Source organism: Schistocerca cancellata, chromosome 7 (assembly GCF_023864275.1).
Source record: "Schistocerca cancellata isolate TAMUIC-IGC-003103 chromosome 7, iqSchCanc2.1, whole genome shotgun sequence".
Classification (NCBI taxonomy): domain Eukaryota; kingdom Metazoa; phylum Arthropoda; class Insecta; order Orthoptera; family Acrididae; genus Schistocerca; species Schistocerca cancellata.
The window spans coordinates 29475440-29503427 of record NC_064632.1 but is presented as its reverse complement, the minus strand read 5'-3'; the positions used below and the strand labels follow the sequence as shown (position 1 = coordinate 29503427).

Genomic DNA, 27988 nt, shown 5'->3' with positions numbered 1-27988 from the left:
ACAGAGGATTGATGTTGTAGGTTTCTTAATCCGTCCATCACCTGAGGGTGCCGGCTGTATGCTAGGTTACGTTTCTCAGACTGATCCTCATGGTACACTTCCTCCGTGGCTGGTCAACAAGTGCACACAAATTCTGGCACCTAAAGTAAGTGATAGCTGGTATGAATTGTTTGAACTGAAACCATCCATATGTTTGTGCTACTAAAAGTTAATGTTTTCACATGACTGATTACTGCACTGAATGCATTTCAGTATAGTTCTTTTCTTTCTCATTGTATTAAATTTTTCAATGTCTGTTTTGGCTTAGATACATTATTTTGTAATGAAATTATCATCAGCCATGTGCTGTGCCAATTTTCAAACAGATTCAACATGCCATCAACTGTGAATCATATTTGGGAAGCAAAGTAATGTTATAATAGTTAAATATTGATTTGCAACATCAGTTTCACAATTGAGGAATAATAGTCAGGCCTGTACCAGCTACACAATTGAAGATGGCATAAGGCCTTCATCACTGAGAATGCACTTGACAACTGTGTGAAGGTCCTTTCACCTTTTAATGGGAATGACTACAGCTGTATGAAACTTTATTTGTAAAAAATTAATACAAAGCTTGGAGACTTGATTGGGAAAGAGGGTGTATAAATGCAGGGGCATGAACAATACATACTCTCTCATTTTGAGCTCCATACATTTCATTACTTTTTTAAACATACCATGTATACCCTTCCAGCATCATGTTACTGTCAAATGACCAATCTTGCATTATTCTATTGTTATAGAAAGCTTAATCTAAATTTTGAGGTGATTCTTTACTACTGTTATGCCTGGAATATTTAATTTCTAATGGATGAAATATGAAAAATTACTATCTATTACAAACTGAAAGTCTCTAAGCATTTAGGTGGTGCCAAATTTTTTGTCACCTGCATCATCCCATCTGTTTCACACATTATTACTGCTCCATGCTAGTATTTATGTCATTACATTCTTCCTGGTGAAGTACACATTAAAACTGCAGTCGATGTTCTTTCATTATTTGATGTTTTTGTAAAGTTTGATGAACATCGATGTAGAATTATCAGACAGTGACTCCCAGTGATACAAACTTGGATTTATTTTACAAATTACTTCTACTACTGCTACTACTACTACTACTACTACTACTACTACTACTACTACTATCATCATCATCATCATCATCATCACAAAGGTAGGACACTATTCTAAAGTACATTACTTTTATGAAGCATGATGTGAAACAGATGAGTAATTATTAACATGTGTAAGTAACATAATTTTTGTAAAATGATGAATCAATGCCATGTATTAATTTTTCTGGAAAAATGCCTCAAACTAGAACACAGTACAAAGGAAGATATTTAATTTGTGAAAGATTAATATTTAGTGACCATCAGAAGATATCGTCTTAGGCTCAAAAATCAACCTGTTGGTAGAAATAAATCAAACTGACCACAGAATAATTATATACTGATGTTCTATATATTCCAGTGTAAGAACGAGAAAAATGTATTGTGAAATAAGATATAAAATATTATTCCGTTCATAAATATTCATTTCTTTCTAACCTGCAGATGGTTAAAAAATTATACAAAGCATCAAGAGCTTATGCTGACTGGAAGAAACTCAATAATCCAAATTTTAAACCATGGCATTTTCCAGAGCAGATTACAAGTCCAAGAATTTCAATTCAGGATGTAAGTAGATTTATAATTAATTTTTGTTTTGAAGTTACTGTTCACAGTAAAAAATAAAAACAAAAGATGTAACTAATTGTCATTGTTCAATAGTGACTTACAGTTTCATTGTGGATGCAACATTTGAAACGCAGATAAAAAATGTTCAAGCAACTTACCAACTCAACAACTGCAAAGTAGTGATCAGCTTCATGTCAGCATATTTAGTTAACTGTAGATTAATTTAAGCAAAAAAGTCTTCTTTTTATATACTTATTGTAATACATACCCTCTCCCTTCCAGTCGATGCCTCTACTTTGATGATAATTACTATTTAGTGATCAGGCAAGTAATACCACTAACTGTGAATATTACCAATTGTTGTTTTTTCTCATTTGCATTTCAAAAATTTTTCTTCATTGCTGCCTTTGTGATGCACTCTCCTGTACTTCACCATTATTTCTTTCAATGTTGCCCAAGAAGGAAGAACTTGTGATTTCAAAAGCTATGTAGGGTATTTCACAGTTCTAGTGTTTAAAGAGGGAGATAATATTTCACATAGAAACTTATGTCTGGAAACAGTGCATTTCCATGTTAACAAGAAAAACACATCAGTGCAGGGTCTTAACCCATGCATTAATATTGTTATTTGCGTTGTTGATAAGTGCAAAATCATGTTGATTTAAGAATGCCATGCTCATTTCACAAATTGTGTATAATTGGTAAGTTCTGATGCACTTTGTTAAAACTTCCTTTAGTGTTGTGGATCTTTACTGCTGCACTCACAACCCAAATGACTGTAGGGGAGTATTTTGAACAATATGTCCCAAGTAGCACCACAAAATAAAGTGTACTAAGGAGTCAGTTGTGGAGACATTGGCAACTAAGTGTGTGGTTACTGAGACCTATCTACTCTCCATACAGTGTAGCAGAATAGCCAAGGAAGTAAACTACAAACTGGACTGTTATTAAACAGAGAAAAATCATGTGATAATATTGTGCAAGCACTTAATGTGGATAGTCTACCATACAAGGGAGCTATGTATGAAACATAAGAATCGGACTCCTTTCCCCACGCTTTTTCTAATGTAAAAACTGACTATCCGGACATACTGGCAAGTTCCTATGTAAAAGTGAATCTACTGAATTCCCTCTACAACAACGTATGTAACTGTGAAACACCTTGCAGATCCACTGTAGTTTTTTGGGTGTGTTCGCTGATTTTACAGTGGACTTTGCACATCAGTATTGAGCTAGGATTCACCTCCCCCTCCTTCAACTTTTGCCATGTTTGCATTTGAAGTATAGTTGTTTTTTATTGTTTTTATGTAAAGCTTATTGGCAGTATGGAAATCAGTAGAACAGTGTGCAACCGTAAAAGAAGGGTGTGAATATAACTTGTAGATGTTTTATTTGTATAAACATTATCTTTACAGTGGTGGCACTAGTCATTATATTTTCTTTGATAAACATAGTGGTAAGGATATTTAGTTCCATTATGCAAAATAAGGGAAGTATATGCTATTGTGCAGGCTTTTCTAGCAATGTCCATTCTTATTGCATGATTCACTTGCAAACAAATAACATTATGCACCGTATCACAAACCTCTTTCATCATTTTCTTTGTAGTTGCTTGAACATGTACTAGATCTGTTTTGTATTTACTAAAACAACCTGTGCTTCATGCAATACTTTAGACATTTAGTTTGTGTAAAAATTTCCATTTCGCAGTAATTACAGAGTTTTGACTTCTGCCATTTGTATTTTGTAATGTATCCAGTTCATTATTAAAATATGTTGTTGCATCTGATACTTGATTCTACATAAGCAAATGTCCCAAAGTATCTTAATGAATATACATCCTATTCCATAAGAATTTCCACTGAAAACTCCTAAAATTCCTGAGCAGTTTGTTTGAAATATCTTTTGAATTATTTTCTGCTAACTAATTTTAACTTCAAAGTTAGCTCCTTCTTCTAATAATAAAGCTAACCCTTAGTAACTAAATAGTTAGTTTGTCTACATCTGCATTTGCACAGCAAAGCATACCTTGTACTGTAGGTAATCATTCCCTTTTGTGTTCCACTTGCAAATGGAGTGAGGGAAAAATTGACTTTCTGTGTGCTTATGTATGATCCCCGATTCCTGCTATCTTGTCTTCGCGGTCCTTAGGCAAGTTGTGTGTTGGGTGGCTGTAGAATCATTCTGCAGTCTGTTGCAAAGCCAGTTGTTTAAGCTTTCTCAATAGTCTTCTGTGAAAAGATCATCATCTTCCCTCCAGGGATTCCCATTTGTGTTAACATAGCACTGCCATAATACTTGCATGTTGATTAAACCTGCTGGTAACTAATCTAGCAGCATGCGTCTGAATTTCGTCATTCTTCCTTTAATCCAATCTCAAGGCAGTGGCAGATACACATATGCGCCGCTCCCTCTTGCAGGGCCGCCCGCATTGCCACCTGTGCCACCCCCGCCTGTCAGCCTGCACACTATTTTGTTTGTTTGTTTCTTTGCTCAGTCGACTCAACTGAATCGAGTTATCGAGTAGTTGTACTTTCCTGTGTATCATGCACGTCCATGTCATCATATTTTATGTATTTCTGTCTGGCACACAGATAACTAACGCATACCTACGAGAAAAGTTACGTCTATTCTAGTGATCTCGATACGTAATTCTGTCTGGCAGTTGTTAGAGAAAAGTCGCAAATATTCTACTGTTTTCTTGTACTGAGAACCTTCTATACATAGTGTTATAAATACGGACTATTCACCAAATAGGAAGGTATTTTACATTCAGAAGCAGAAATATTAAGACTGAAGAATGACTAAGTAAAAAGTCCTAGTTGTAACATGTGCAAGTGAGAAGGTTAGTCAAGAGAGAGAGTGATCAGTTGATTGTGAAGTATTAATAATAGTAATTCACAGTAATTTCTCAGTAAAAATATTATTACAACATTTGTAATTATCCTAAAAACGCATTGTTACCACACAGGCCCTCTATCGAATGCACTAGAAAGGAACAGAATCGACAATAAAAGTTCCTTACACATAAATTGCCAGATGATGTCGTCATTGGAAACTTGCCCTTATATTATACATCGTAAGGTACATATCGGCTTGTTGGTTCCACAGTAGGCATTTGTTCACACTCCATAAAAGTCGTATGTGAACATTCTGGCAGCGAATGTTCTCGAAACAACTGAGCCCATGTATAAAGGAAGCAGAGTCGCTGCCAGGTAGTCAATTTTAAAGCTGCAATTGTTGTGGTATCTTGGAAGTGATAAAAATTGAGCAACTGCAATTATTAGCTGTTACAACGGACTTCAGTAAGTGTTGCGTTTAATGATATTAGAAATACGCAGTACTAGTGTTGCACTTTTCAGCGCTAATAAAGTGTTTATTCGAGAATAATTGGCATCTAATCTACCTACATCATAACAAAATAATAAAATGTATCATTACATTATAAGAAAAAGAAGAGTAGAAACATCTGAAGATTCCAGTCGCCATTCAGCTGCAAAAACACCACCAGATGTACAGGCAGAGCCCACCACTTTGTTGAAACTTCTACAACAAAGTTCATCGATTGATTCCTTTAATCCCATTGATATTGGCAGTTATTTGGATATATTATCATCAGGAAATATTAGTGATGATATAAAACACAAGCTTCTCACAGTTCCAAAAAAACCTGAAAATGGTTATATCTTCCCTACTTCCGAGCACAAGAAGAGGGGATGGATTGAATGCAGACAAGTGCATGATAGCCGGCCGGAGTGGCCGTGCGGTTCTTGGCACTGCAGTCTGGAACCGAGCGAACGCTATGGTCGCAGGTTCGAATCCTGCCTCGGGCATGGATGTGTGTGATGTGCTTAGGTTAGTTAGGTTTAATTAGTTCTAAGTTCTAGGCGACTGATGACCACAGAAGTTAAGTCGCATAGTGCTCAGAGCCATTTGAACCAAGTGCACGATAATCACTTTGAACAGTATCCATGGCTGGTGTTCTCACAAGTTAAAAAAGGACTTCTTTGCATTAACTGTTCAGTTTTTTGTGACTAATAAAGTGGTTGGAAGAAAGAAATCCATTATCATCAAGAAGCTTGAGACTGAACCACTAACAAAGTTTGCCAAACTTACTGGTAAAGATGGTGACCTTGAGACCCACTCTCAGCTTGTGACAATTTTCACCTTTTTTGTTTCTTTGTTGTCCTCGGTATCGACGTACTGTGTTGCTACACTGGCTCAATAATGGGTTGTGGATTCCAACACTGACTACTGTAAATAATGTAGCCGACAGGTGCATAGTTGTGTTTTGCAGTACTTTAATTTCACTGTCCACAACCCCCTAATAATACAGTTATATGTGGCCAGTGCACGATTGTTCTAACTTCCCATAAGCCTCATTAATAGTTAGCAGGCAAACATCCGCGTACTGCTACAATAGTTTACTGTTGAACATCTACGAGCAGTAGAAACATAACCACATAATTCCCAGTTCTTTCGGAAAAATCAGATACATATGGAGCAGACACTGTCATTGCTTTAACACACGGCCTATTGGTGTAACACTTATTTCACAGCTAAGTTGATGCATTGTTGTTGCTCTACCAACACAGGTTCCTCGTCTGAAACACGGCCATGGACTGACTGTCTCATGACCAAAAACCGGACCTTTATATATCATCACAATAATAGGCCCTGAAGCTACACATTTTTCAATGTTTAATTTTCAGAAATTACAATTAAAACTTAACTCATTAAATTAACTGAATACATTGAAAATTGGTTCTTTTTAACAGTTTCTTCTACTGCAAGAGTTAGGCCAAATTATTTGTTTAAATCACGAAATTAACAAATATCATTGTGTAAATGATACTTTTGACAAAACTCGTAATTACTTTGAAATTAATTAAGGGCTGACTTTGCTAACATGTTTTTGAATATAGCCAAATAGATATTTTAAGATTACTAGTATTTCATCTTCCAAATGTTTATGATTAGTTCAGAATTTATATTTGTTTTACGTCAACAGTAGAATTTAAATTACAAAACAATTACTGATTTCACCCTATAACAAAAGATACTAACTAGGAATAGTCAAAATAAATTAGAAAATCAATTATATACGTAAAACTAAGCACAAAATTAGATCTGGTGTTATATTCTTTAAGACTAAGGGCCAACCTTTCTCTTTTGTGAAAATGCATATTCTATTCATGTATGTTAATGGTAATTAGTTAAAAGTGAAAAAACTAATTTTAAGGAGGCAGACGGTAAAACAAGGGGGGAAGTAAAAATTATCCCAGCTTGCTTCGTCACAAGTTCAAGTACCACATTGAAGCGTCAACAGATACAAAATTATTTTTGGTGACGAGAGACAATCGCGAACTTGAGGTTGTAAATCAATTGTCAATACAGGGAATGGAAAGCATTAGGGAAAACAGAGACCCCGGAGAATTGCAACTAAAACATCACCTTGAGATCACTAAAGCGAATGCCAGTTACATAAGTAAAACAACGTGTAACGAACTTACTTCATGCTGTGAAACAGTGATGTTATGAAGAATACTGGAGGAAATCAAAGATTCTCATTATTACAGCATAATCTTCAATGAGACTACGGACATAGCGTACATCGCCCAACTGAGTTTATCTGCAAGGTATGTTGATGATGACGGCAAATTACACGAAAGATTTTTGAGTTTTGTTGACATCCATAAAGACAATGATTGTAGTGGAAACATTGACGATGAACCTCAAGAGAGTCAAGATGAAGAATTTAGTGATACTGTTGAAGTATTAGCTACTACGATTGTAAGGAGAATGGAAAGCCTTTCTCTGTCACTGGAGAACTGTGTGGGTATAGGCTGTGATGGTTGCTCAGTTAATATGTCAGAATTGAAAGGAGCTGTGGCTACAATAAAAAAGAAAGCTATCAATGTCCAAGTAGCACAGTGTCAAAGTCATCGGCTCAACCTCGCTGTCTCTCGCAGTTGCAAAGTTAAAAGTGTGAGAAACTCGTTTGGTACTATTGAAGAAGTAGTGTCATTCTTTACAGCATCTAGCAAGCAACATTGACGAGTCACCTAAAACAACTTGCTGCAGTCACTTTGTCAAATGAGATGGGTTGAGCGACATAATGCTATTATTCAGTTCGCAGCTGATCTCGGAACAGTTTGCAAAGTTCTTAAAGAAATACAGTGTTGGAGGGATAGAACAAGGGCTACTAAAGCCAATATTCTCCTTTGAGCTCTCTCTAATTGTGCGTTTATTATCACACTGTTTAAACTGAGTGACATTATGAGCATGACATATCCAGTCAGCAAAATGTTAAAAGACCCTAGCATGGACATTGTGATGAGAGCTAAATCTGATTGCCACTTTGCTCATATTGTTGAAGAGGCGAAGGCATTTATGGAAGAGTTAGATGTGGAGATGAGTGTTCCTTGTACAGGCAGACAGACACAGGAAAAACTGCAGTCATAATGATGATGCTAAGACATATTGGAAAAGAACTGTTTTTATTCCAACACGGAACCACGTTATGGCTGACATGAGAGAACAGTTTGGTGAAGAAAATATTAATCATTTAAAATTGAACACAACTACTGAAACATGACGGTAATAATCTGGCACACAAACTGAACTACCGTTCTTTGAAGAAGAATCACTCTTTGTGATTAAAAAGAGACTAATGGGGGAGATTCTTCAATACAAGCAAACGAGCATAAATGCCCTTAATGATCGTGATTCCGTTATGCAAGCATTGTGTGTTTGTCCTAGATCTGACTATCCTACTTTGCACACACTGTACAAAATATATGCTTGTCTACCTGCATCTATTGCTACAGTAGAAAGAAGTTTTTCAACATTATGACATACAAAGACATGACTGAGATCGACAGTGGAGGAGGATCGACTTAATGGCTTAGCTCTGTTGAACAGTCACCATGACATTGATTGTCCTATTGACAATGTAATTAACCAATTTGCCAGGAAGAATAGGCAAATAGAATTCATCATTTAAGGAAGAGAAGCACAGTTGTAACTCTTTTATATCATAAGATGGCATTGTCTTGTACATGTGTATATCAGTTTAAATAAAACTTTCTGAAGCTTTGCATGTGACTTGATTGTAGTATTAAGGGAAACTGTGACATAAACTCATTTTCGGCCTCAGAAGACTGTGGAGTTTGCAGCTCGTAGTCTCGTGGTAGTGTTCTTGCTTCCCGCAGTTCGATTCCCGGTGAGGTCAGGGATTTTTCCTGCCTTGAGCTGACTGGGTGTTGTTGTGTCATCTGCATCATCATCATCATCATCATCATCATCATTCATCTCCATTATGGTCAGAGGAAGGCAATGGCAGACCACCTCCACTAGGACCTTGCCTAGTACGGCGGTGCGGGTCTCCCGCATAGTCCCCTACGCTCCTTGGAGTATGGGACATTATCATCATCATCATCATCATCATCATCACAATCAAGAATGAAGTCAAATTAATTTAGGTAATGCTGAGGGAATTAGACTGGAAAAGGTAGTAGATGAGTTTTACTATTTGGGCAAGCATGACAAGAAAAGCATTTATGAAAAAGAGGAATTTTTTGACACCAAATATAAATTTAAGTGTTAGAAGCCTTTTCTGAGGATATTTATCTGGACTGTAGCCTTTTACAGAAGTGAAATGTGGGTGATACAACAGTTCAGACAGAAAGAGGGTAGTAGCTTTTGAAACATTGTGCTATAGAAGAAAGCTGAAGATTGGATGGGTAGATCAAATAACTAATGAGGTGGTACTAAATGAAATTGGGAAAGGAAAGAAATATATGTCAGAACTTGACCAAAAGAAGGGGTCAGTTAATAGGACATATCCTGAGGTGTCAATGAATAGTCAGTAATAAAACAACAACAACGAAAAAGTAAGTTCAAAAGGGAAAATAATTCAGGGGATTCTCCTGCTTGTAAGAGCTGAAGACCTAAAAGTAGACTGATGTAGTTACCCATGTCAGCCATTTAAAGTGGTATAAGATCTGAATGTATCAATAATAAACTAGTTTGTTGTCATCTGAGCCATACGCGATGGAGGGCTGGTAAAGTCATTTAAGGGATTCTCCAACAGTTTAGAAGTCATTCTAATATTTTCTTAATTCCAGTTTCGGTCTATATCCCACCTTTAACCTATTTAATTCCAATTAACATTTTTCAGTGTACAGCCATTTTTGGAAACCTATCGAAGACAATCATACATAGTCTCAAGTCAAAACAGTGCCCCAAACATCGTTTTTACTTTAGACTGTATATAGAGCACCATCTTTAATTTGTATCTATTGGTGGCTGTATGACAAAACTTGTTATTTTCTTGAAATTAAAGATTTGGTATAGCCAGAAATTGGAATAAGAAATAAAAATATGTTGGTATACTCATGTGAAATTTGTTTTCTTTATTGACTTCAAATAATTTGTTTCATTTGTAGATCAGAGATTAGATTTAGCCATAATTTGTTCCCTCTATCTAACTATAAGACAAATCTGACAAACGGGCCCTAGGGACTGATGGCCTCAGCACTTTGTTCTCTTAGGACTTCACACTCATTTGAACAAATGGTCCTGCTGCTATTTCTTCTAATCCACCAATATATGGAGTGTACCACCCACAATCTATATTTCAGTGTGATATGCTCGTGATTAAGTTAGGTATCCTCTACTAAGGAGTGATCAAAGATACTTTTAAAAGAATAACTTTATTAACAAAAGGAAACTCAGTTATAATGTTCTTGGATGAATATCCAACCAACTGCATACAACACAAATATCTGTAATGTGACATTGTCAGTAATGTGCCCACATGATGCATCCCAGAGTTGTGGCAGGCAATGACATGAAGATCTGGGACATAGTTGGACCAATACTGCTGGTGTACATCAGCTGACGTACTGCTGGTGAAGACCACTACGAACTGGGCTGGGTCTGCCGGCATGTAGCGCCAAGATGAAAGTGTAGTACTGCCAGCAAATAACGCTGGAACTATATCGCAGATGTGGCCAGACAGAACTGCTTGCACTACAGACTTGAGATGCATAACTTTCTTCTCACAGTGTGGCAGTGGCCTAAGTAGTCTGGAACAGATGGATATCCGTGTGGCACTGCGAGGACACGTGGTTGGGCGTAGCAAAATAGTACCCTGCTAACAGTGCTCTCTGCTGTGACAGGTGTGCTGCTTGTCAACAAGGTTGGTGTCCCCAGATGCTGTGGAGGCGATGTGTAACAATGTGGTAAACAGCCCAGGCCATGCGAGGAAATGTTTTGGTGTTGATGAAAGCCATTTACCAGTGTCATCCTGACAGACTGGCCGACTGCATGACCTGTCTGATGAGTGGAGAAATTGACAACCAGGCAGGTACAACATCCCTCGATTTGCACCATAGGGTGGTGGGGATTCGGGTTCCGCTGGATAGGTCAGGAGTCCACTACACGCAGCAGGTGGCTACACGGGTAGCAGGGGTTGTGTGGTGTGGACTGGACGGTTTTTTACGTTAGATGGCCTCGGGCAAGTACAGAAAGGGCAACAGCCTCAAAGGGTGCGATGCAAAGTCAGGACATGCGGGGACCAAGCAGCAATCGGTATTGTAATTGTAAACTGTTGAAGCTGCATTGGTAAAGTACCGGAACTTCAAGCACTGATAGAAAGCACCGAAGCTGAAATCGTTATAGGTACAGAAAGCTGGCTGAAGCCAGAGATAAATTCTGCCAAAATTTTTACAAAGGCACAGGCGGTGTTTAGAAAGGATAGATTGCATGCAACCGGTGGTGGCGTGTTTGTCGCTGTTAGTAGTAGTTTATCCTGTAGTGAAGTAGAAGTGGATAGTTCCTGTGCATTATTATGGGTGGAGATTACACTCAACATCCGAGCTAGATTAATAATTGGCTCCTTTTACCGATCTCCCGACTCGGCAGCCTTAGTGGCAGAACAACTGAGAGAAAATCTGGAATGCATTTCACATAAATTTTCTCAGCGTGTATTGTTTTAGGTGGAGATTTCAATTTACCAGATATAGACTGGGACACTCAGATGTTTAGGATGGGTGGTAGGGACAGAGCATTGAGTGACATTATAATGAGTGCACTATCCGAAAATTACCTCGAGCAATTAAACAGAGAACCGACTCGTGGAGATAACATCTTGGACCTACTGATAACAAACAGACCTGAACTTTTCGACTCTGTAAGCACAGATCAGGGAATCAGTGATCATAAGGCCATTGCAGCATCCCTGAATACGGAAGTAAATAGGAATATAAAAAAGGGAGGAAGGTTTATCTGTTTAGCAAGAGTAATAGAAGGCAGATTTCAGACTACCTAACAGATCAAAACGAAAATTTCCGTTCCGACACTAACAATGTTGAGTGTTTATGGAAAAAGTTCAAGGCAATGGTAAAATGCGTTTTAGACAGGTACGTGCTGATTAAAACTGTGAGGGATGGGAAAAACCCACCGTGGTTAAACAACAAAGTTAGGAAACTACTGCGAAAGCAAAGAGAGCTTCACTGAAAATTTAAACGCAGCCAAAACCTCTCAGACAAACAGAAGCTAAACGATGTCAAAGTTAGCGTAAGGAGGGCTATGCATGAAGCGTTCAGTGAATTCGAAAGTAAAATTCTATGTACCGACTTGACAGAAAATCCTAGGAAGTTCTGGCCTTATGTTAAATCAGTAAGTGGCTCGAAACAGCATATCCAGACACTCTGGGATGATGATGGCATTGAAACAGAGGATGACATGCGTAAAGCTGAAATACTAAACACCTTTTTCCAAAGCTGTTTCACAGAGGAAGACCGCACTGCAGTTCCTTCTCTAAATCCTCGCACAAACGAAAAAATGGCTGACATTGAAATAAGTGTCCAAGGAATAGAAAAGCAACTAGAATCACTCAACAGAGGAAAGTCCACTGGACCTGACGGGATACCAATTCGATTCTACACAGAGTACGCGAAAGAACTTGCCCCCTTCTAACAGCCGTGTACCGCAAGTCTCTAGAGGAACGGAAGGTTCCAAATGATTGGAAAAGAGCACAGGTAGTCCCAGTCTTCAAGAAGGGTTGTCGAGCAGATGTGCAAAACTATAGACCTATAGCTCTGACGTCGATCTGTTGTAGAATTATAGAACATGTTTTTTGCTCACGTATCATGTCGTTTCTGGAAACCCAGAATCTAATCTGTAGGAATCAACATGGATTCCAGAAACAGTGATCGTGTGAGACCCAACTCGCTTTATTTGTTCATGAGACCCAGAAAATATTAGATACAGGCTCCCAGGTAGATGATATTTTCCTTGACTTCCGGAAGGCGTTGGATACAGTTCCGCACTGTTGCCTGATAAACAAAGTAAGAGCCTACAGAATATCAGACCAGCTGTGTGGCTGGTTTGAAGAGTTTTTAGCAAACAGAACACAGCATGTTGTTCTCAATGGAGAGACGTCTACAGACGTTAAAGTAACCTCTGGCATGCCACAGGGGAGTGTTATGGGACCATTGCCTTTCACGATATATATAAATGACCTAATAGATTGTGTCGGAAGTTCCATGCGGCTTTTTGCAGATGATGCTGTAGTATACAGAGAAGTTGCAGCATTAGAAAATTGTAGCGAAATGCAGGAAGATCTGCAGCGGATAGGCACTTGGTGCATTGAGTGGCAACTGACCTTTAACATAGACAATACATAGAAAGAAGGAGCCTTTGTTGTATGGTTATATAATAGCGGAACAAACACTGGTAGCAGTTGCTTCTGTAAAATATCTGGGAGTATGCGTGCGGAATGATTTGAAGTGGAATCATCATATAAAATTAATTGTTGGTAAGGCGGGTACCAGGTTGAGAATCATTGGGAGAGTCCTTAGAAAATGTAGTCCATCAACAAAGGAGGTGGCTTACAAAACACTCGTTCGACCTATACTTGCGTATTGCTCATCAGTGTGGGATCCGTACCAGGTCGGGTTGACGGAGGAGATAGAGAAGATCCAAAGAAGAGCAGCGCATTTCGTCACAGGGTTATTTGGTAAGCGTGATAGCATTACGGAGATGTTTAGCAAACTCATGTATCAGACTGTGCAAGAGAGGCGCTCTGCATTGCGGTGTAGCTTGCTGTCCAAGTTTCGAGAGGGTGAGTTTCTGGATGAGGTATCGAATATATTGCTTCCTCCTACTTATACCTCCCGAGGAGATTACGAATGTAAAATTAGAGAGATTCAAATGCGCACGGAGGCTTTCCGGCAGTTGTTCTTCCCGTGAACCATACGCGACTGGAACAGAAAAGGGAGGTAATGACAGTGGCACGTAAAGTGCCCTCCACCACACACCGTTGGGTGGCTTTCGGAGTATAGATGTAGATGTAGATGTAGAAAAAGACGAGCCGCACTCTCGGCGGGAGGTAGCCAACTTCTAGAGCTAACTGTCCAGAGAACTGAAATGATACCCAGCACAGCCAGCAAAAGGAAAACATGTGCCCATGAACTGACCAGAAAAATACAAGAACTGAACAGAAACACTATGCATGTATAAGACATTGGAAAGTACATAGCTACTAAAGAAGAATGCAAGAGAGAATGGACAAGATTGCTGAGCGTGGGGCATAAGTTCCATGGCTTTTAAAACACTATAATATTATGGAGATTTTGCAAAAAGCTCAGTGCCAGGCACATGAAACTGCTGAAGCGAACCACTAATTAATACAAGAAAATGCTCCCAACGAGATAAGCATGCCATGTTGGTGTAGGGGAATGGCGACTGGCTTCCAGCACAGGCAATAATGGGGAAGGGGGGCTGGGTGTCGGTGAGAACTGCAATGAAACTTCTAAGAAGGCACTACCCAGGGCCTGGCAGAATACACGTAAGGATCAAGGGTCCTAGCACAAATGGTGAGACTAGTGGTTGGGCCGGAAACCGAAACTGGAGAGTGTGCGGCAACACCAGTGGGAACTATGGGGCTGGCCGCAGGAATGATGGTGATGGTGGCAGCTTTGACAGTGAGAGGATTGGCTGCAGCTGGTTGGCATGTGAACTTACTGATGAGACAGCTGGCATCAGCTTCAACAGGCCTGGTGACAGCAGGTGGGCTGGGCAAAACAGTGCCAATAGTGGAACAAAAATCAGCCTGACAGGTCATCAGAGGCAGACCTGGTGAGGACAGCTGGGACTGGGACAGCAGTGGGAGGGACAGACGAGACAGCTGGCAGTGGAGGCGACAGAATGCTCGACGACACTAGGTCCAGCTGCAAAAGGCCCGGCGACAGACGAACTGAAAATAAGACTGGTATCGTCACGCAGAGGCTTGGCAATGACAGGAAGGGCAGGTAGGACAGGGCTGAGGATGTCTGGACTGACATCTTTGCAGACAGGCTTGGTGACAACACCAAGACTTATCATGACAGGATTGGTAATGAGGAGACTGACGACATTGCTGATGTTGTCACACACAGGCTTGGCGATGGTACTAGGACTGCCCATGACAGGAGTGCTAGCCATGACAAGGCTGGTACCAACAGGACTGATGCCACCAATGAGACAGGTGGCATCTGAAGGTGTCACAACACTGGCTGGGCTGAGAGTGATGGTACTGCCGCCACAGAACTCTGAGAACAAGACATGGAGTGCCACATGGCATGACAACAACATTGTAAACAACCTGACTGAAGGGTGGCCAGCCTGCCACACACAAAACTTATTATGCCTTCTTTGCACTCTGCTCATGAACAAGCTCACTCGAACACTATGAGAAAGACTGTCCGACGTCAACTAAGGATGTGGCACACATGTTACTTGGCTGACTGACACAATGAAAATGTGCACTTAACTGTTCCACCAACATATCACAATCTAAGTTCTCCTTGCACGAGTTGAGGAAAAACTGACAACACAAATGAAAAATTTCGACACCCGCACTGCAAGAAAATGAGCACTGTGCTGTGTACGTTCAATGCCGTACAACATAAAAAGTAACTCCAACTATTGATGGTACAAGTGCCAGTCCTCTTTCTGACTGCTGAATACACAAAAAAGCAGCCCAGATGTGGTGGCTGCATCCCAATATGCTGCTATAGTAGCCAAAACGTGAGTAAGCTGAGGTACCCTCTGTAACAACAGCTCTGACGAAAGACAGACATTATAATACACGTGAACATGCAAACTGTGTGTGAGAATACTGCCAGTGAATGAGAAACTGGAACCTTGCAGCTCTGAAAACAACTTACACCAGCAGCATGAACGAGAAGTCACACTGATACACATTAACTACTGAGAACCTCATCACATAGACTACAACTGTATCCCAGCAGAAGACATGTTGGTGTGATGAATACTGCCCTCTGACTGGGAGAACAGCCCCATCAAAACTAATTAGCACACTATGAACAATGTGAAAACAAAACTTACTCTGGCAAACAAATCAATAAACAGAGAAATGAGATCGAAATAGCACTGAAACATAAATACTGTGAGAGACAACAATGTGAAAACACACTTTTATCTCGTTGCCACTGAAGTTTGCCAGAAGAGAGGAAACAAGACAGCAACAACAGCAATATACTTCAACACCCATGGACACAGAGTTGTCCTTAGTAAAGCATCTTCGTACTGAAGACTGATTGAAGATACTTTTGAAAGAACAACATTACTGACAAAACAAATCTCAGTTATAATGCCCTTGGATGAATATCCACGCAGCTGCGTGCAACAGAAATATCTCTCCTGTGAAGTTGTCAGTGATGTGCCCACATGACACACCCCGGAATCATGGTAGGCAGCGGCATGAAGACCTGGGACATTACTGGGCCAGTTCTGCCAGCGTATGATGGCTGACGTACTGCTGGTGAAGTTTGCTAAGGACTAGGCCGGGTCTACCAGCGTTTAACACTGATATAGGACTGCTAGTACTGGTAGAAGCCGACCTCGGGGAAGATCAGATTGGATTCCGTAGAAATGTTGGAACACGTGAGGCAATACTGACCTTACGACTTATCTTAGAAGAAAGATTAAGGAAAGGCAAACCTACGTTTCTAGCATTTGTAGACTTAGAGAAAGCTTTTGACAATGTTAACTGGAATACTCTCTTTCAAATTCTGAAGGTGGCAGGGGTAAAATACAGGGAGCGAAAGGCTATTTACAGTTTGTACAGAAACCAGATGGCAGTTATAAGAATCGAGGGGCATGAAAGGGAAGCAGTGGTTGGGAAAGGAGTAAGACAGGGTTGTAGCCTCTCCCCGATGTTATTCAATCTGTATATTGAGCAAGCAGTAAAGGAAACAAAAGAAAAATTCGGAGTAGGTATTAAAATTCATGGAGAAGAAGTAAAAACTTTGAGGTTTGCTGATGACATTGTAATTCTGTCAGAGACAGCAAAGGACTTGGAAGAGCAGTTGAACGGAATGGACAGTGTCTTGAAAGGAGGATATAAGATGAACATCAACAAAAGCAAAACGAGGATAATGGAATGTAGTCAAATTAAGTCGGGTGATGCTGAGGGAATTAGATTAGGAAATGAGAAACTTAAAGTAGTAAAGGAGTTTTGCTATTTAGGGAGTAAAATAACCGATGATGGTCGAAGTAGAGAGGATATAAAATGTAGACTGGTAATGGCAAGGAAAGCGTTTCTCAAGAAGAGGAATTTGTTAACATCGAGTATAGATTTAAGTGTCAGGAAGTCGTTTCTGAAAGTATTTGTATGGAGTGTAGTCATGTATGGAAGTGAAACATGGACGATAACTAGTTTGGACAAGAAGAGAATAGAAGCTTTCAAAATGTGGTGCTACAGAAGAATGCTGAAGATAAGGTGGGTAGATCACGTAACTAATGAGGAGGTATTGAATAGGATTGGGGAGAAGAGAAGTTTGTGGCACAACTTGACTAGAAGAAGGGATCGGTTGGTAGGACATGTTTTGAGGCATCAAGGGATCACAAATTTAGCATTGGAGGGCAGTGTGGAGGGTAAAAATCGTAGAGGGAGACCAAGAGATGAATACACTAAGCAGATTCAGAAGGATGTAGGTTGCAGTAGATACTGGAAGATGAAGAAGCTTGCACAGGATAGAGTAGCATGGAGAGCTGCATCAAACCAGTCTCAGGACTGAAGACCACAACAACAACAACAACAGTACTGCCAACTCGTAGTGCTATAACTGAACTGCTGATGCAGCTGTATGGAACTGCTTGTACTGCTGGCTTTAGGTGTAGGGAATAACTCTCTTTTCACAGTCCAGCAGTGACCTAAAAAGGCGGGAGTAGATGGATATCAAGGTGGCACTGAGAGGGCACGTGACCAGGTGTAGGGAAATGGTTCCCTGCTAACATCATTCTGTGCTGTGACAGGTACACAGCATGTTGGCTAGGTTGGCACCCCTAGACACTGTGGAGGCAATGTTAAACTGTGTTAAGCAGTCCAGGCTATACAAGATGTTAAAAGGGGTTGGGTTGTTTTGGGGAAGGAGACCAGACAGCAAGGTTATCGGTCTCATCGGATTAGGGAAGGATGGGGAACGAAGTCGGCCGTGCCCTTTCAAAGGAACCATCCCGGCATTTGCCTGGAGTTATTTAGGGAAATCACGGAAAACCTAAATCAGGATGGCCGGACATGGTATTGAACCATCCTCCTGCCGAATGCGAGTCCAGTGTCTAACCACTGCGCCACCTCGCTCGGTGATGTTAAAAGCCATTTACCGATGTCCTACAGGTGGAGTGGCTGCTCACATGGTCTGCCTGGTGTGTGGAGGAAAGGATGGCCAGGCAGATATGGCATTAATTTCATAAATTTCAGTCTGCTTCCATTTTAATACTTTTGTTATCTAGTTGTATAGCATTCAGTGCACTGTGTCGTCTTAAAGCTGTACCAACATTCAGATCAAGTGTGATTGTGTTCAATTACTCCTGGCAGTGAACGAGTAATGGGGGAATGCTGGGCTCTTGTAGTGGACTCTTCTACCACCTTGTTTTTCCTGGCAGAATATTGTCTGTATTGTCGCCTTTTCTCCATCTGGTACCATTAGATGATGTTCCTCTTCATTTATGTCCTGGTGTTATATTCTCAATCTGTACTTTGACAGTTGGAAACACATCTTTGTTTTGATCTTCTGGTCTTTCACAGCTGCAAAACTTGTAATGCAGTGTCCTCATTGGATGCTTTATGTATAGATGTAATGCACAATTTGAGCTCAATGGCAAGCTTCTTGATGTTATTGTAAGATACTGTACCTAAAAATTTTAAATTGTGGTCTGGTTTGATGAAGATATTGCTGCCTTTTTTTTTTATATATGACCTCTCAACCAATATTTTCATACTGTTAATTTTTAGTCTTCTTTGGTTTTCTTTCACTTGCATTTTCCTTTTATACCCTATGCCCCCCCCCACACACACACACACACACACGCACACGTGTGCCCTCACATGCAACCCCCCCCCCCATCCCCTCCCCCAGTGCACCCCCTTTACACACACACTTTTTAAAATGCCACACATGTGGCAGATATAAGATTAATTAGCGTAACTTGTGAAAAAGGCTGTTTGCTCATATAATGTGATCTCATTAATGTGTCTGTTGCTGACAGTATCCTACTCTTCAATGGACTGGGGACATACGTGAGAGGCTTAGCAACAATGTAAAACAGCTTTCTCATATGTAGTGTCGTTCATATGGTGGACTGCAAGGAATTGACAGTGTCATACCTCTCCACCTTAGGGTACATCTTGAAGTTCTTTTCCCACTCTTGGAATTGGAAACTTGTAGTCCGCATATGGCTTGTTCCTGTGTTGGCAGTACGTAGTGTGTGTCATGAGTAATTCTCAGTAAACCCCATTTTAAACAATGGAAACTCCAGGTTGAAATATCATCAGTAAAAGGAAAAGGGTAGATTGCTACTCACTGTAAAGATGACACATTGAGTTGCAGACGGGTACAACCAAAAGACTGTTACACATTTAGCTTTCGGCCAAAGCCTTCTTCAGAAAAGGAAAAACACACACACTCATTCACATAAGGAAGCACACGTCACACACACGGCCTCCATATCTGGCAGCTTGGACTGGAATGCAACTGTCATGTTGAATGAAAACATCAATCTGGAGGGGCTAGGGAAGCGATAGCAGGGTATGAGTGGGGGGAGAGACGGGCATTGTCTGCGGAGCATGCAGGGTCTAGACGGCAGTGTGAGAAGACTGCCACCAAGCTGAGCGTCAAGAGGCTGTGGGCCAGCGAGGTGTGGCGAGTGGGTGGGGGAAGGGGAGTGGAGAAGGAGATGAACAGTGAAGGGGGAAGACGGGCATATGTGTTGGCAGAGGGTGGCATACAATGAGGGTAGGAGATGTGAATAGGTAGGAGGTAATAGGACAGAGGGGGCAGAACTGCTGGATGGATGGTACGGGGACAGTAGTTACCAGGGTTTGAGGATGGAATAATTTCGGTGGTGGAGTATGTGTTGTAACAGTTCAGAAAAGTTGGTGAAGGGGAGATTCAAGGTGGCCCAGGTTGTGAAACAGCCACTGAAATTTAGCATTTTGTGTTCAGCTGATTCATAGTCATACCAATATAAAAAGCTGTGCAGTAATTTCAGCAGAGATGGTATATAAAATGGCTCATTTCACTGGTGGCCTAGCTTTTAATAGGTTAGGATAAGTCTGTGACTGGCTTGTATTGGACATATCTTGCACTTAGACAAGGATATGATCCCTGTGGCAAGGGATTGGGATTGGGGATGCCATAGGGGTGGTGAAGGATGTTATGAATATTGTGGAGGTTGGGTGGGGCCGACAGAACATAACGTTAGGAGGGTATCTTGGGTAGGATGTCCCTCGTTTCAGGGCATCAATATAGGTAATCAAAGCAGTGACAGAGGATGGGATCCAGTTGATCCAGCATTGGGCTGTATTTTGTGATGAAGGAGGCACTCCTTTGTAGCTTCTTCTTGGAGATGGTGGGAGGCTTTGGGGTATGTGGGGAAATGGCACAGGATGTCTGTCTGCAGGCTAGGCCCGGGGCATAGTGTATGTCTTTGAAGGCCTTAGTGTGCCCTTCAGCATTCTGGGGAAGGGAGTTCTTGTCACTGCAGATGGGCTGCTCCTAGTGGACATGATGTATGTGGGGAATTTTTTGGTGTGGGAGGGATGATAACGGTCGAAATGCAGGTACTGTTGGTGGTCAAAGAGGAGGAGGTCAATGCCCAGGAGGGTGGCACACTGAGATGAGGAGGATGAGGTGTGGACGATTGGAGAGAAGGTGTTGAGGTGAAGGAATGAGGATAGGGTGTCTAAGCCCTGAGTCCACATCATGAAAATATCATCTATGAACGTGAACCAACTAAGTGTTTCAAAGGAGGAGGAGTTGTGTGTTAGGATGCAGTTAGAAAGGTGTATGAGGAATTAGTAGTGGATTTGAAGTCTGAAGGATGTTGGGAAAGATAGTGTTCAATAGGGCATGAGGGATGTTGGTGTATGGGAAAGTGGGAGAATCTCTGACTGCAGGTACAATGATTGGTCAGGATTTGTGTTATGGTTGTATATGGCTGTCCTTTCTTGTATTGAAAGGTTATTGTGCTTAGGAAGAGACTAGGGAAAGATGGCAAGGCAAGGTTGGAGGTAAGGAATTCCTGGAATGTGACTAGGGTGTGGTTTGTCTGTGTGTGGGGGAGGGGGGGGGGGGGGAGGAATCACGGTTGGGTGGTGTTATATACTGAGAGAGGCAGGGTTCAGTGTTGGGACTAGGTTGGCTTTGATCAGAGGGATGGGTGGCAAAGAAATGTTTCCATTGCAGGGATCAGGAGAAGGAGAGTTGGTCTTTGACAAGTCAGTATGGTTTAATTTGGGTATAGGGCTAAAAGTGAGGCCTTTGGACAGAACTTAAATTTCTGTTGGGCTGAGGACTTTGCTGGAGAGGTCAGCAACAGTGTTTTGGCTCTGAATTTAGTAGTGTTGGTAGGGAGCGTTGGGGGATGTGACAAGTTGGAGAGGTCAGATGGGCAGGGTTTGGGTGCTATGAGGGATTAACAAGGAGGAACACTGTTGGTAGGATAGGGGTTGAATACTGGTGCCCAAAGATGACAGGAGGTTGTCAGCACGTTGGATAATTTATGGAAGTGATGTCTGGAACACTCCTCCATGTGCTAGAGAGCAAGGGATTAAGTTTCAGAGATGTGTTGTATGTAGTAGGGATTGCATAATAACAGTATCTTGCAGAAGAAGCAGAGGTGGTCCTGGTATGCCTGTGCCAAGGAGATGTGTTTTTGCAGAGCCAGGTTTGTGAGGATCAGAGACATGCAGCATCTGAAAAGGCAAAGATCATTGTGAAAGGAGGAGTAGGATCAAAAGAAGCAATTTTATGTTTAGGCTGTTGGGAAAGGGGAGAATTCCATGGTTTAAGCAAAATTTACAGAACAGGATGTGAGACTTGGTTTTAGCCACAGAATGGGATACTTTTCTGAATTGATGCTGAAAGATGGTGCAGTGGTATATTGGGGCAGGGATGGCATAGGGGAAATGGAAATGACAACGCAGAATTGCGCGGGTGAAGGTGTTAGGTGGTTGTGAGGGGAGCTGTATAACAGAAAAGATGCATAAGAGATACATAAAGAATCACAAAAACATCACAGGTATGTGAAAATATGAAAAAATGCATGAAACCACTTAATAATGTGTGCAGATGTGTAAAAAGCTTACGGAAACATCAGAGAAAAGGAATGTTTGAGGCATGGGGGTATGGGAAAACCCAGGTGCAAGACCTGCCCAATCCATCCACCCACCCACCTAGCACTTACTATTCCGGCCCTGTCACATACATATCCTACCCCATCACAGGCCAGGCCACCTGTGACAACAGCCATGTCATATATCAGTTCTGCTGCAATCATTGCACTGCTTTTTGTATCATCACTTTCACATAACTTACACAATCCAAGTAGTGCACAGTAGGAAAGTTGTATGGAGGCATTTGCGGTGAATCTCACGTCAATGATAGGAGCACATCATAATGTAATATGTTTACATCCAGTGTAAATATTGTGTGTGAATCGTAGGTGTACGTATGATTCATTATGTATTGGAGGCTGGCTGAGGTGGCACAGGTAAATGAAAAACCCTTCATGATATGCATTTTCAGCTCATGTTACAGCACTCATCTTTAGAAGGTTAGTACACACTGTTATGCACCGTTGAGACTCAGTGCCACAGTACTTTGATGTGGACTGCTTATGGTAGACTTCTTCGCCATGCCACACAAAGAATCATGTCCACATCTAGGTTTGATTCAAGGACAGCAGAAAGCTGAAAGTAGAGTCATCAAGTGAGCTGCTGAAAAAGCATACTGTATGAAAATGGAGCAAAGTTGCTGAAGTAGTTTTTCAGAAAATGTTTTACTTGTAACACAAAAAATAAAATACCACATAGTTCAGATCCACATGTTTTTTCTATACAGAATTGTTTTCAAACAATTACAGGGAAACAGTTGGGTAAAAATATTTCATTATTTCAAATTGTAAGTCTCACCTAAAAGCCTGACGATGAGGTGGTTATATTTTCGTTATTGGTCATATTTATTACAATACTTAAAAGTTGAGTGACTCACTGCCCATTGTTTGAAGAACTTGCAGTGAATTAGAGGTGCATATTTTGACTGGTATTCTGAGGGAAGCAGAAACTGGCAGTCTGAAGTTAATGCTAGGTTAAAAGGCAGAGTGGAAAAAGTGACTCGATGGGCATTAGATCCCACCATCTTTTTGGTTTGCAGTCACATGGTCTATTGCTAGACCACCATACCAGGTGTGAATTAGATCCCACTTGCCGAGTTCTCGAGGCCCTGCTGTTCCCTCCCGTCGCTGCGGCCGTTCACTAGGTGACAATGGTATAGTTTTCACAACTTAATTTTAATTCATCATAATTCAGACAGTTTGTACAAAATATTTATAAATTATGTATAAAAATCTTCTTCCTGAGTTAGTATACCTAATCTGAGATTAGCCTTTACAAATGTCTGCTTGTGTCTGTGTATGTGCGGATGGGTATGTGTGTGTGTGTGTGTGTGTGTGTGTGTGTGTGTGAGAGTGTATACCTGTCCTTCCCCCCCCCCCCCCCCCCCCCCCCCCTCAAGGTAAGTCTTTCTGCTCCCGGGATTGGAATGACTCCTTACCCTCTCCCTTAAAACCCACATCCTTTTGTCTTTCCCTCTCCTTCCCTCCTTCCCTCTTTCCTGATGAAGCAACCGTTGGTTGCGAAAGCTTCAATTTTGTGTGTATGTTTGTGTGTCTATCAACCTGCCAGTGCTTTCGTTTGGTAAGTCACATCATCTTTGTTTTTAGATATAATCTGAGATTAATTTGCACATATAGACAGACTGAACAAGTGACTTACTGTTAGATTTGTATATATAGAGATCACCTAACCATGTGTATCTTTTTCATTTCAGAGTGTTCAGAGATAGTGGCAGGATGCCATTCCATGTTTGGTTGGGGCATATGCTAATGTAGTTCAGGAAAAAATGTGCCAGTCATTGAAACATAGGTTCCACAGATTAAGTGTTGTATGATGATTCTCTTTAGAAACATATCTCACTTGTTAAAAAGAACTTGATAAGCTTTAGTAGGTTATCAAATACAGTGTTGTAACTGCTTGAACTGTTCTTTCTGATTTGTTTTATTATGCATACTGAATATTTTGTACAAGAAGATAACTTATTTTCCTCACTGTCATATGAATGTCGTACTTACTGACTAATCTCTTATACTTCAGGGCGGGAATGATTGCTGATGTCTGTCGTAGCTTTTTTTTCATGCTGTGTGCCTTCTGAGTCTAGTTTTTCAGCTGTTCAGATCATTATTACATTAAACGTTTTGAAACTTTGCTAACAGTTCTAAATGACAAAATTTTTCTGCTATTGCAGATTTTATTTAATTTATTTATTTATTGTATGGTGTTTGTGTGATTTATTTGCTGTTTTTCAGTGTGTCATTTCAACATTGGAAGCTTCTGTGAGAAATGAGGATGGATGCACGTTTGATGAGCAGTGCGACTTACATTCAAAGCATTAGTTGATCTCATTTACTATGATGTACAGAATTTACAGGAACTTTATACATTCATCAAAGAAAAATGAAGATGCTCTTCCTTTTCAAAAGTATTGATATAAAAAATATTACATTGTTCTTCCTGCACATTTTTGTGCATTCTGTAAAGCAGTTGACAGTTGCTGCAAATGTACTTGAGGAGTTAATTGGTGCTATTGTAATATCATTGTTATGTTGTTTCTACCACAGCATTGCAGTTTTGTAAGTAAGTGGCATTTCATCTACTGATGAATTGTGAGAAGTAGATTTTGTTGGCAAATTTTTACTTTTTTTCCATAAAATTTGTAGCTTGTATAAAGTATACTTTAGGGCAGTAATATTTAACTTCTTTTATCAGCTATTGCCAAAAACTTGCACAACATGTGCAATGAGCTAACAGTATTTTTATTCAATAAGTAGCTTAGTACTTAGCAAACAGACTAGTCTTGCACCAAATTTATTACAGATGACATGTTTCGTGCATTGCATCTGAAGTTCAGTAATATTGCCTATAAATATATATTAAGAATGTTATTTAAATTACACTGTTCCTAGTGAAGAAAAGCACGTCAGTAATTTTAAGTTTGTTTTCTTTTCTCTGTGTTTTCCATTTTATTTTCGCCAAAGAAATTGAGGCAAATGTCCGTATATATGTTACAAGTGAGAAGCAGAAGTAATTAAAGATTTTTTTTTTTTTTGTGACTGTATAGACTGAACTTGCATTATTCGTCTGTTTTCTATGAGGAATTGTGTGAAACGCACATTTGTAGCTCATTTTACAATTTAAAATGTTAATGTATTATTAAAAGATTAAAAAGTTGTACTTTATTTTGTATACATGGTACAAATCATGACAGATGTGATATACTGTGTTATTTATGTGAATACAGATTATTGTATGAATATTTTATCTGATCTGAGAAAGTAATATTTCAATAGTTATGAAGCATTGTCACCTACATTTTTTGATAATATGTTATGTGTAGTTGGTTGTTGTTAATGATGTTATGAAGACTTAAAATTTGGAGAACTCGTGTTGTTGAAATATGGAAATAAACAAACAGGTTTTCCTGGTTGTAAATGTACATTCCCAGTGTTCAGAATCAGATGAAGAGTGGGCTGTGCCTTACCTACCACAAGTCATTATTTAATTATTTGTTACTATTTTCTTATATTTATTACCATCACGTATTATTTTGATTTTGTCTTCTAGGGAGGCCTCAAATTATAAAAAAAGTTACAGATATGTTAAAATTGTCATCTTGTTTTTAGATAACGGCGAAGTGTGTCATGGTAATGGATAAATGCTTCCTACTCCATGCCCTCTGATTTCTTTTATTTTGCCATCACATCAGTGGCAATGTGATAAAGTTACTTAACTGAGAATACTGCTGTTTAGAAATAATGCCTATAATGAGTGTTGTTGTGGTGAGAATGGAAGTTGTAACATGAGCAATAAATATAAAAGTTAAATTTCAGTGAATACTTCATTAATCTTGGTAGAAGAGGAAGGGGTGCAGACAAATATGGAAGAAAGTTATGCATATTAGTAAGGTTAAAACTGTCTGAAACTTTTTTACATGTCACTATAGAAATAAAAAAGAAAAAATTATGTCATTGGCATAACTCTCATTTTCGTGGTTTGTAGTCAAGGTTTTGCATATTTGAAAGAAAAGAAGTGTCTGCTTTTGTACTGGTGAGCGGGGCATTCTCTTACATCTCAAGTTTTTGTTTCGCTTCTGGCATACATCTTTCAACATTTACTGCTGTAATGTACTGATACACTTGTAATTCGAGACAGTTCCTTATTATTCAGGGATATATTACAAAATTTAATGAGAAGTACATAGTTATAGCTTACTTACTTCAGGTACTTATTTAATTAATGAGATAAAATATCACCTTAAATCATTTTTATCTGATTTTAGTATGGATTTAGGACAGTATAAGTATCAGCTACCAATGTACAAAGAATCGTTGGAGCTCTGCCAATGCAAGTGAAGACCAAATGATCTTAAACTACAGTTAATCTATACAATAAGTTCTCCAAGCAAAGAGGAAGATATGTAGTGAGTGAAACTGATGTTATTTAAATACAGTGTATATTTCTTTAATTCTTGCAAGTTAAGTAAGTGAAAATCACATTAACATTTCAGTTGCAAGTAATTCTCACTCCCTCTCCTAGCCCTCTCTCAATTAATTGATAGAGGTTGTATGATGAAACTGCTATCTTGATCAAAGATAGAATTAACTTCAAGTTAAATAATTGTAAAATTGGTTTTGGTGAAGATTTCATGTGAAGTAAGAAACAATGTATGGTTTACAATTTCTTGTTGAATTGTGCTCTTGTTTGAAACATAATGACAAATAAACATGGAGATAAGAAATCAAGTTTTCACAGTCACTGTTCGAGTAAACTAATGTTCATTACAGATTCCTTCCCAGTTTTTAGCAGTACTTGAAAGTATTCTTATCTTTCTTTTTATCAACTGTTTGATTTAGGAAAACACTTTTTTACCTTCATTTTATAACAGATCTCCTAAATTTGTCTTTTTCCACAGTACAGATAGTATTGAGGATCAGTGGACAAAGTTCAAAACCATCGTACAATATGCGTTAGATGAGTATGTGCCAAGCAAGATCGTAAGAGATGGAAAAGAGCCACCGTGGTACAACAACCAAGTTAGAAAACTGCTGAGGAAGCAAAGGGAACTTCACAGCAAACACAAACATAGCCAAAGCCTTGCAGACAAACAAAAATTACGCAAAGCGAAATGTAGTGTGAGGAGGGCTATGCGAGAGGCTTTCAGTGAATTCGAAAGTAAAGTTCTATGTACTGACTTGGCAGAAAATCCTAAGAAATTCTGGTCTTATGTCAAAGCGGTAAGTGGATCAAAACAAAATGTCCAGACACTCTGTGACCAAAATGGTATAGAAACAGAGGATGACGGACTAAAGGCCGAAATAATAAATGTCTTTTTCCAAAGCTGTTTCACAGAGGAAGACTGCACTGTAGTTCCTTCTCTAGATTGTCGCACAGATGACAAAATGGTAGATATCGAAATAGACGACAGAGGGATAGAGAAACAATTAAAATCGCTCAAAAGGGGGAAGGCCGCTGGACCTGATGGGATACCAGTTCTATTTTACACAGAGTACGCGAAGGAACATGCCCCCCCTTCTTGCAGCGGTGTACTGTAGGTCTCTAGAAGAGCGTAGCGTTC

General features: G+C 39.8%; 1 protein-coding gene across 5 annotated transcripts in view; it reads left to right on the top strand.

Moving 5' to 3' along the window:
• LOC126091857 (START domain-containing protein 10-like) overlaps positions 1-27155 on the top strand; it is a 124065-nt gene extending 96910 nt beyond the window's left edge. For 2 of the 5 annotated variants that reach the window (XM_049907127.1, XM_049907128.1), the window contains exons 5-7: positions 21-145; positions 1599-1721; positions 24663-27155. In XM_049907127.1, the coding sequence (XP_049763084.1) occupies positions 21-145; positions 1599-1721; positions 24663-24749 (335 nt within the window). In that variant the 3' untranslated portion in view covers positions 24750-27155. Of the gene's footprint in view, positions 1-20; positions 146-1598; positions 1722-1814; positions 1833-2003; positions 2065-24662 lie in introns of those variants that run through there. The other 3 variants (XM_049907129.1, XM_049907126.1, XM_049907131.1) reach the window with 3 other exon arrangements.
• The last annotated feature ends 833 nt before the right edge of the window (positions 27156-27988 follow it).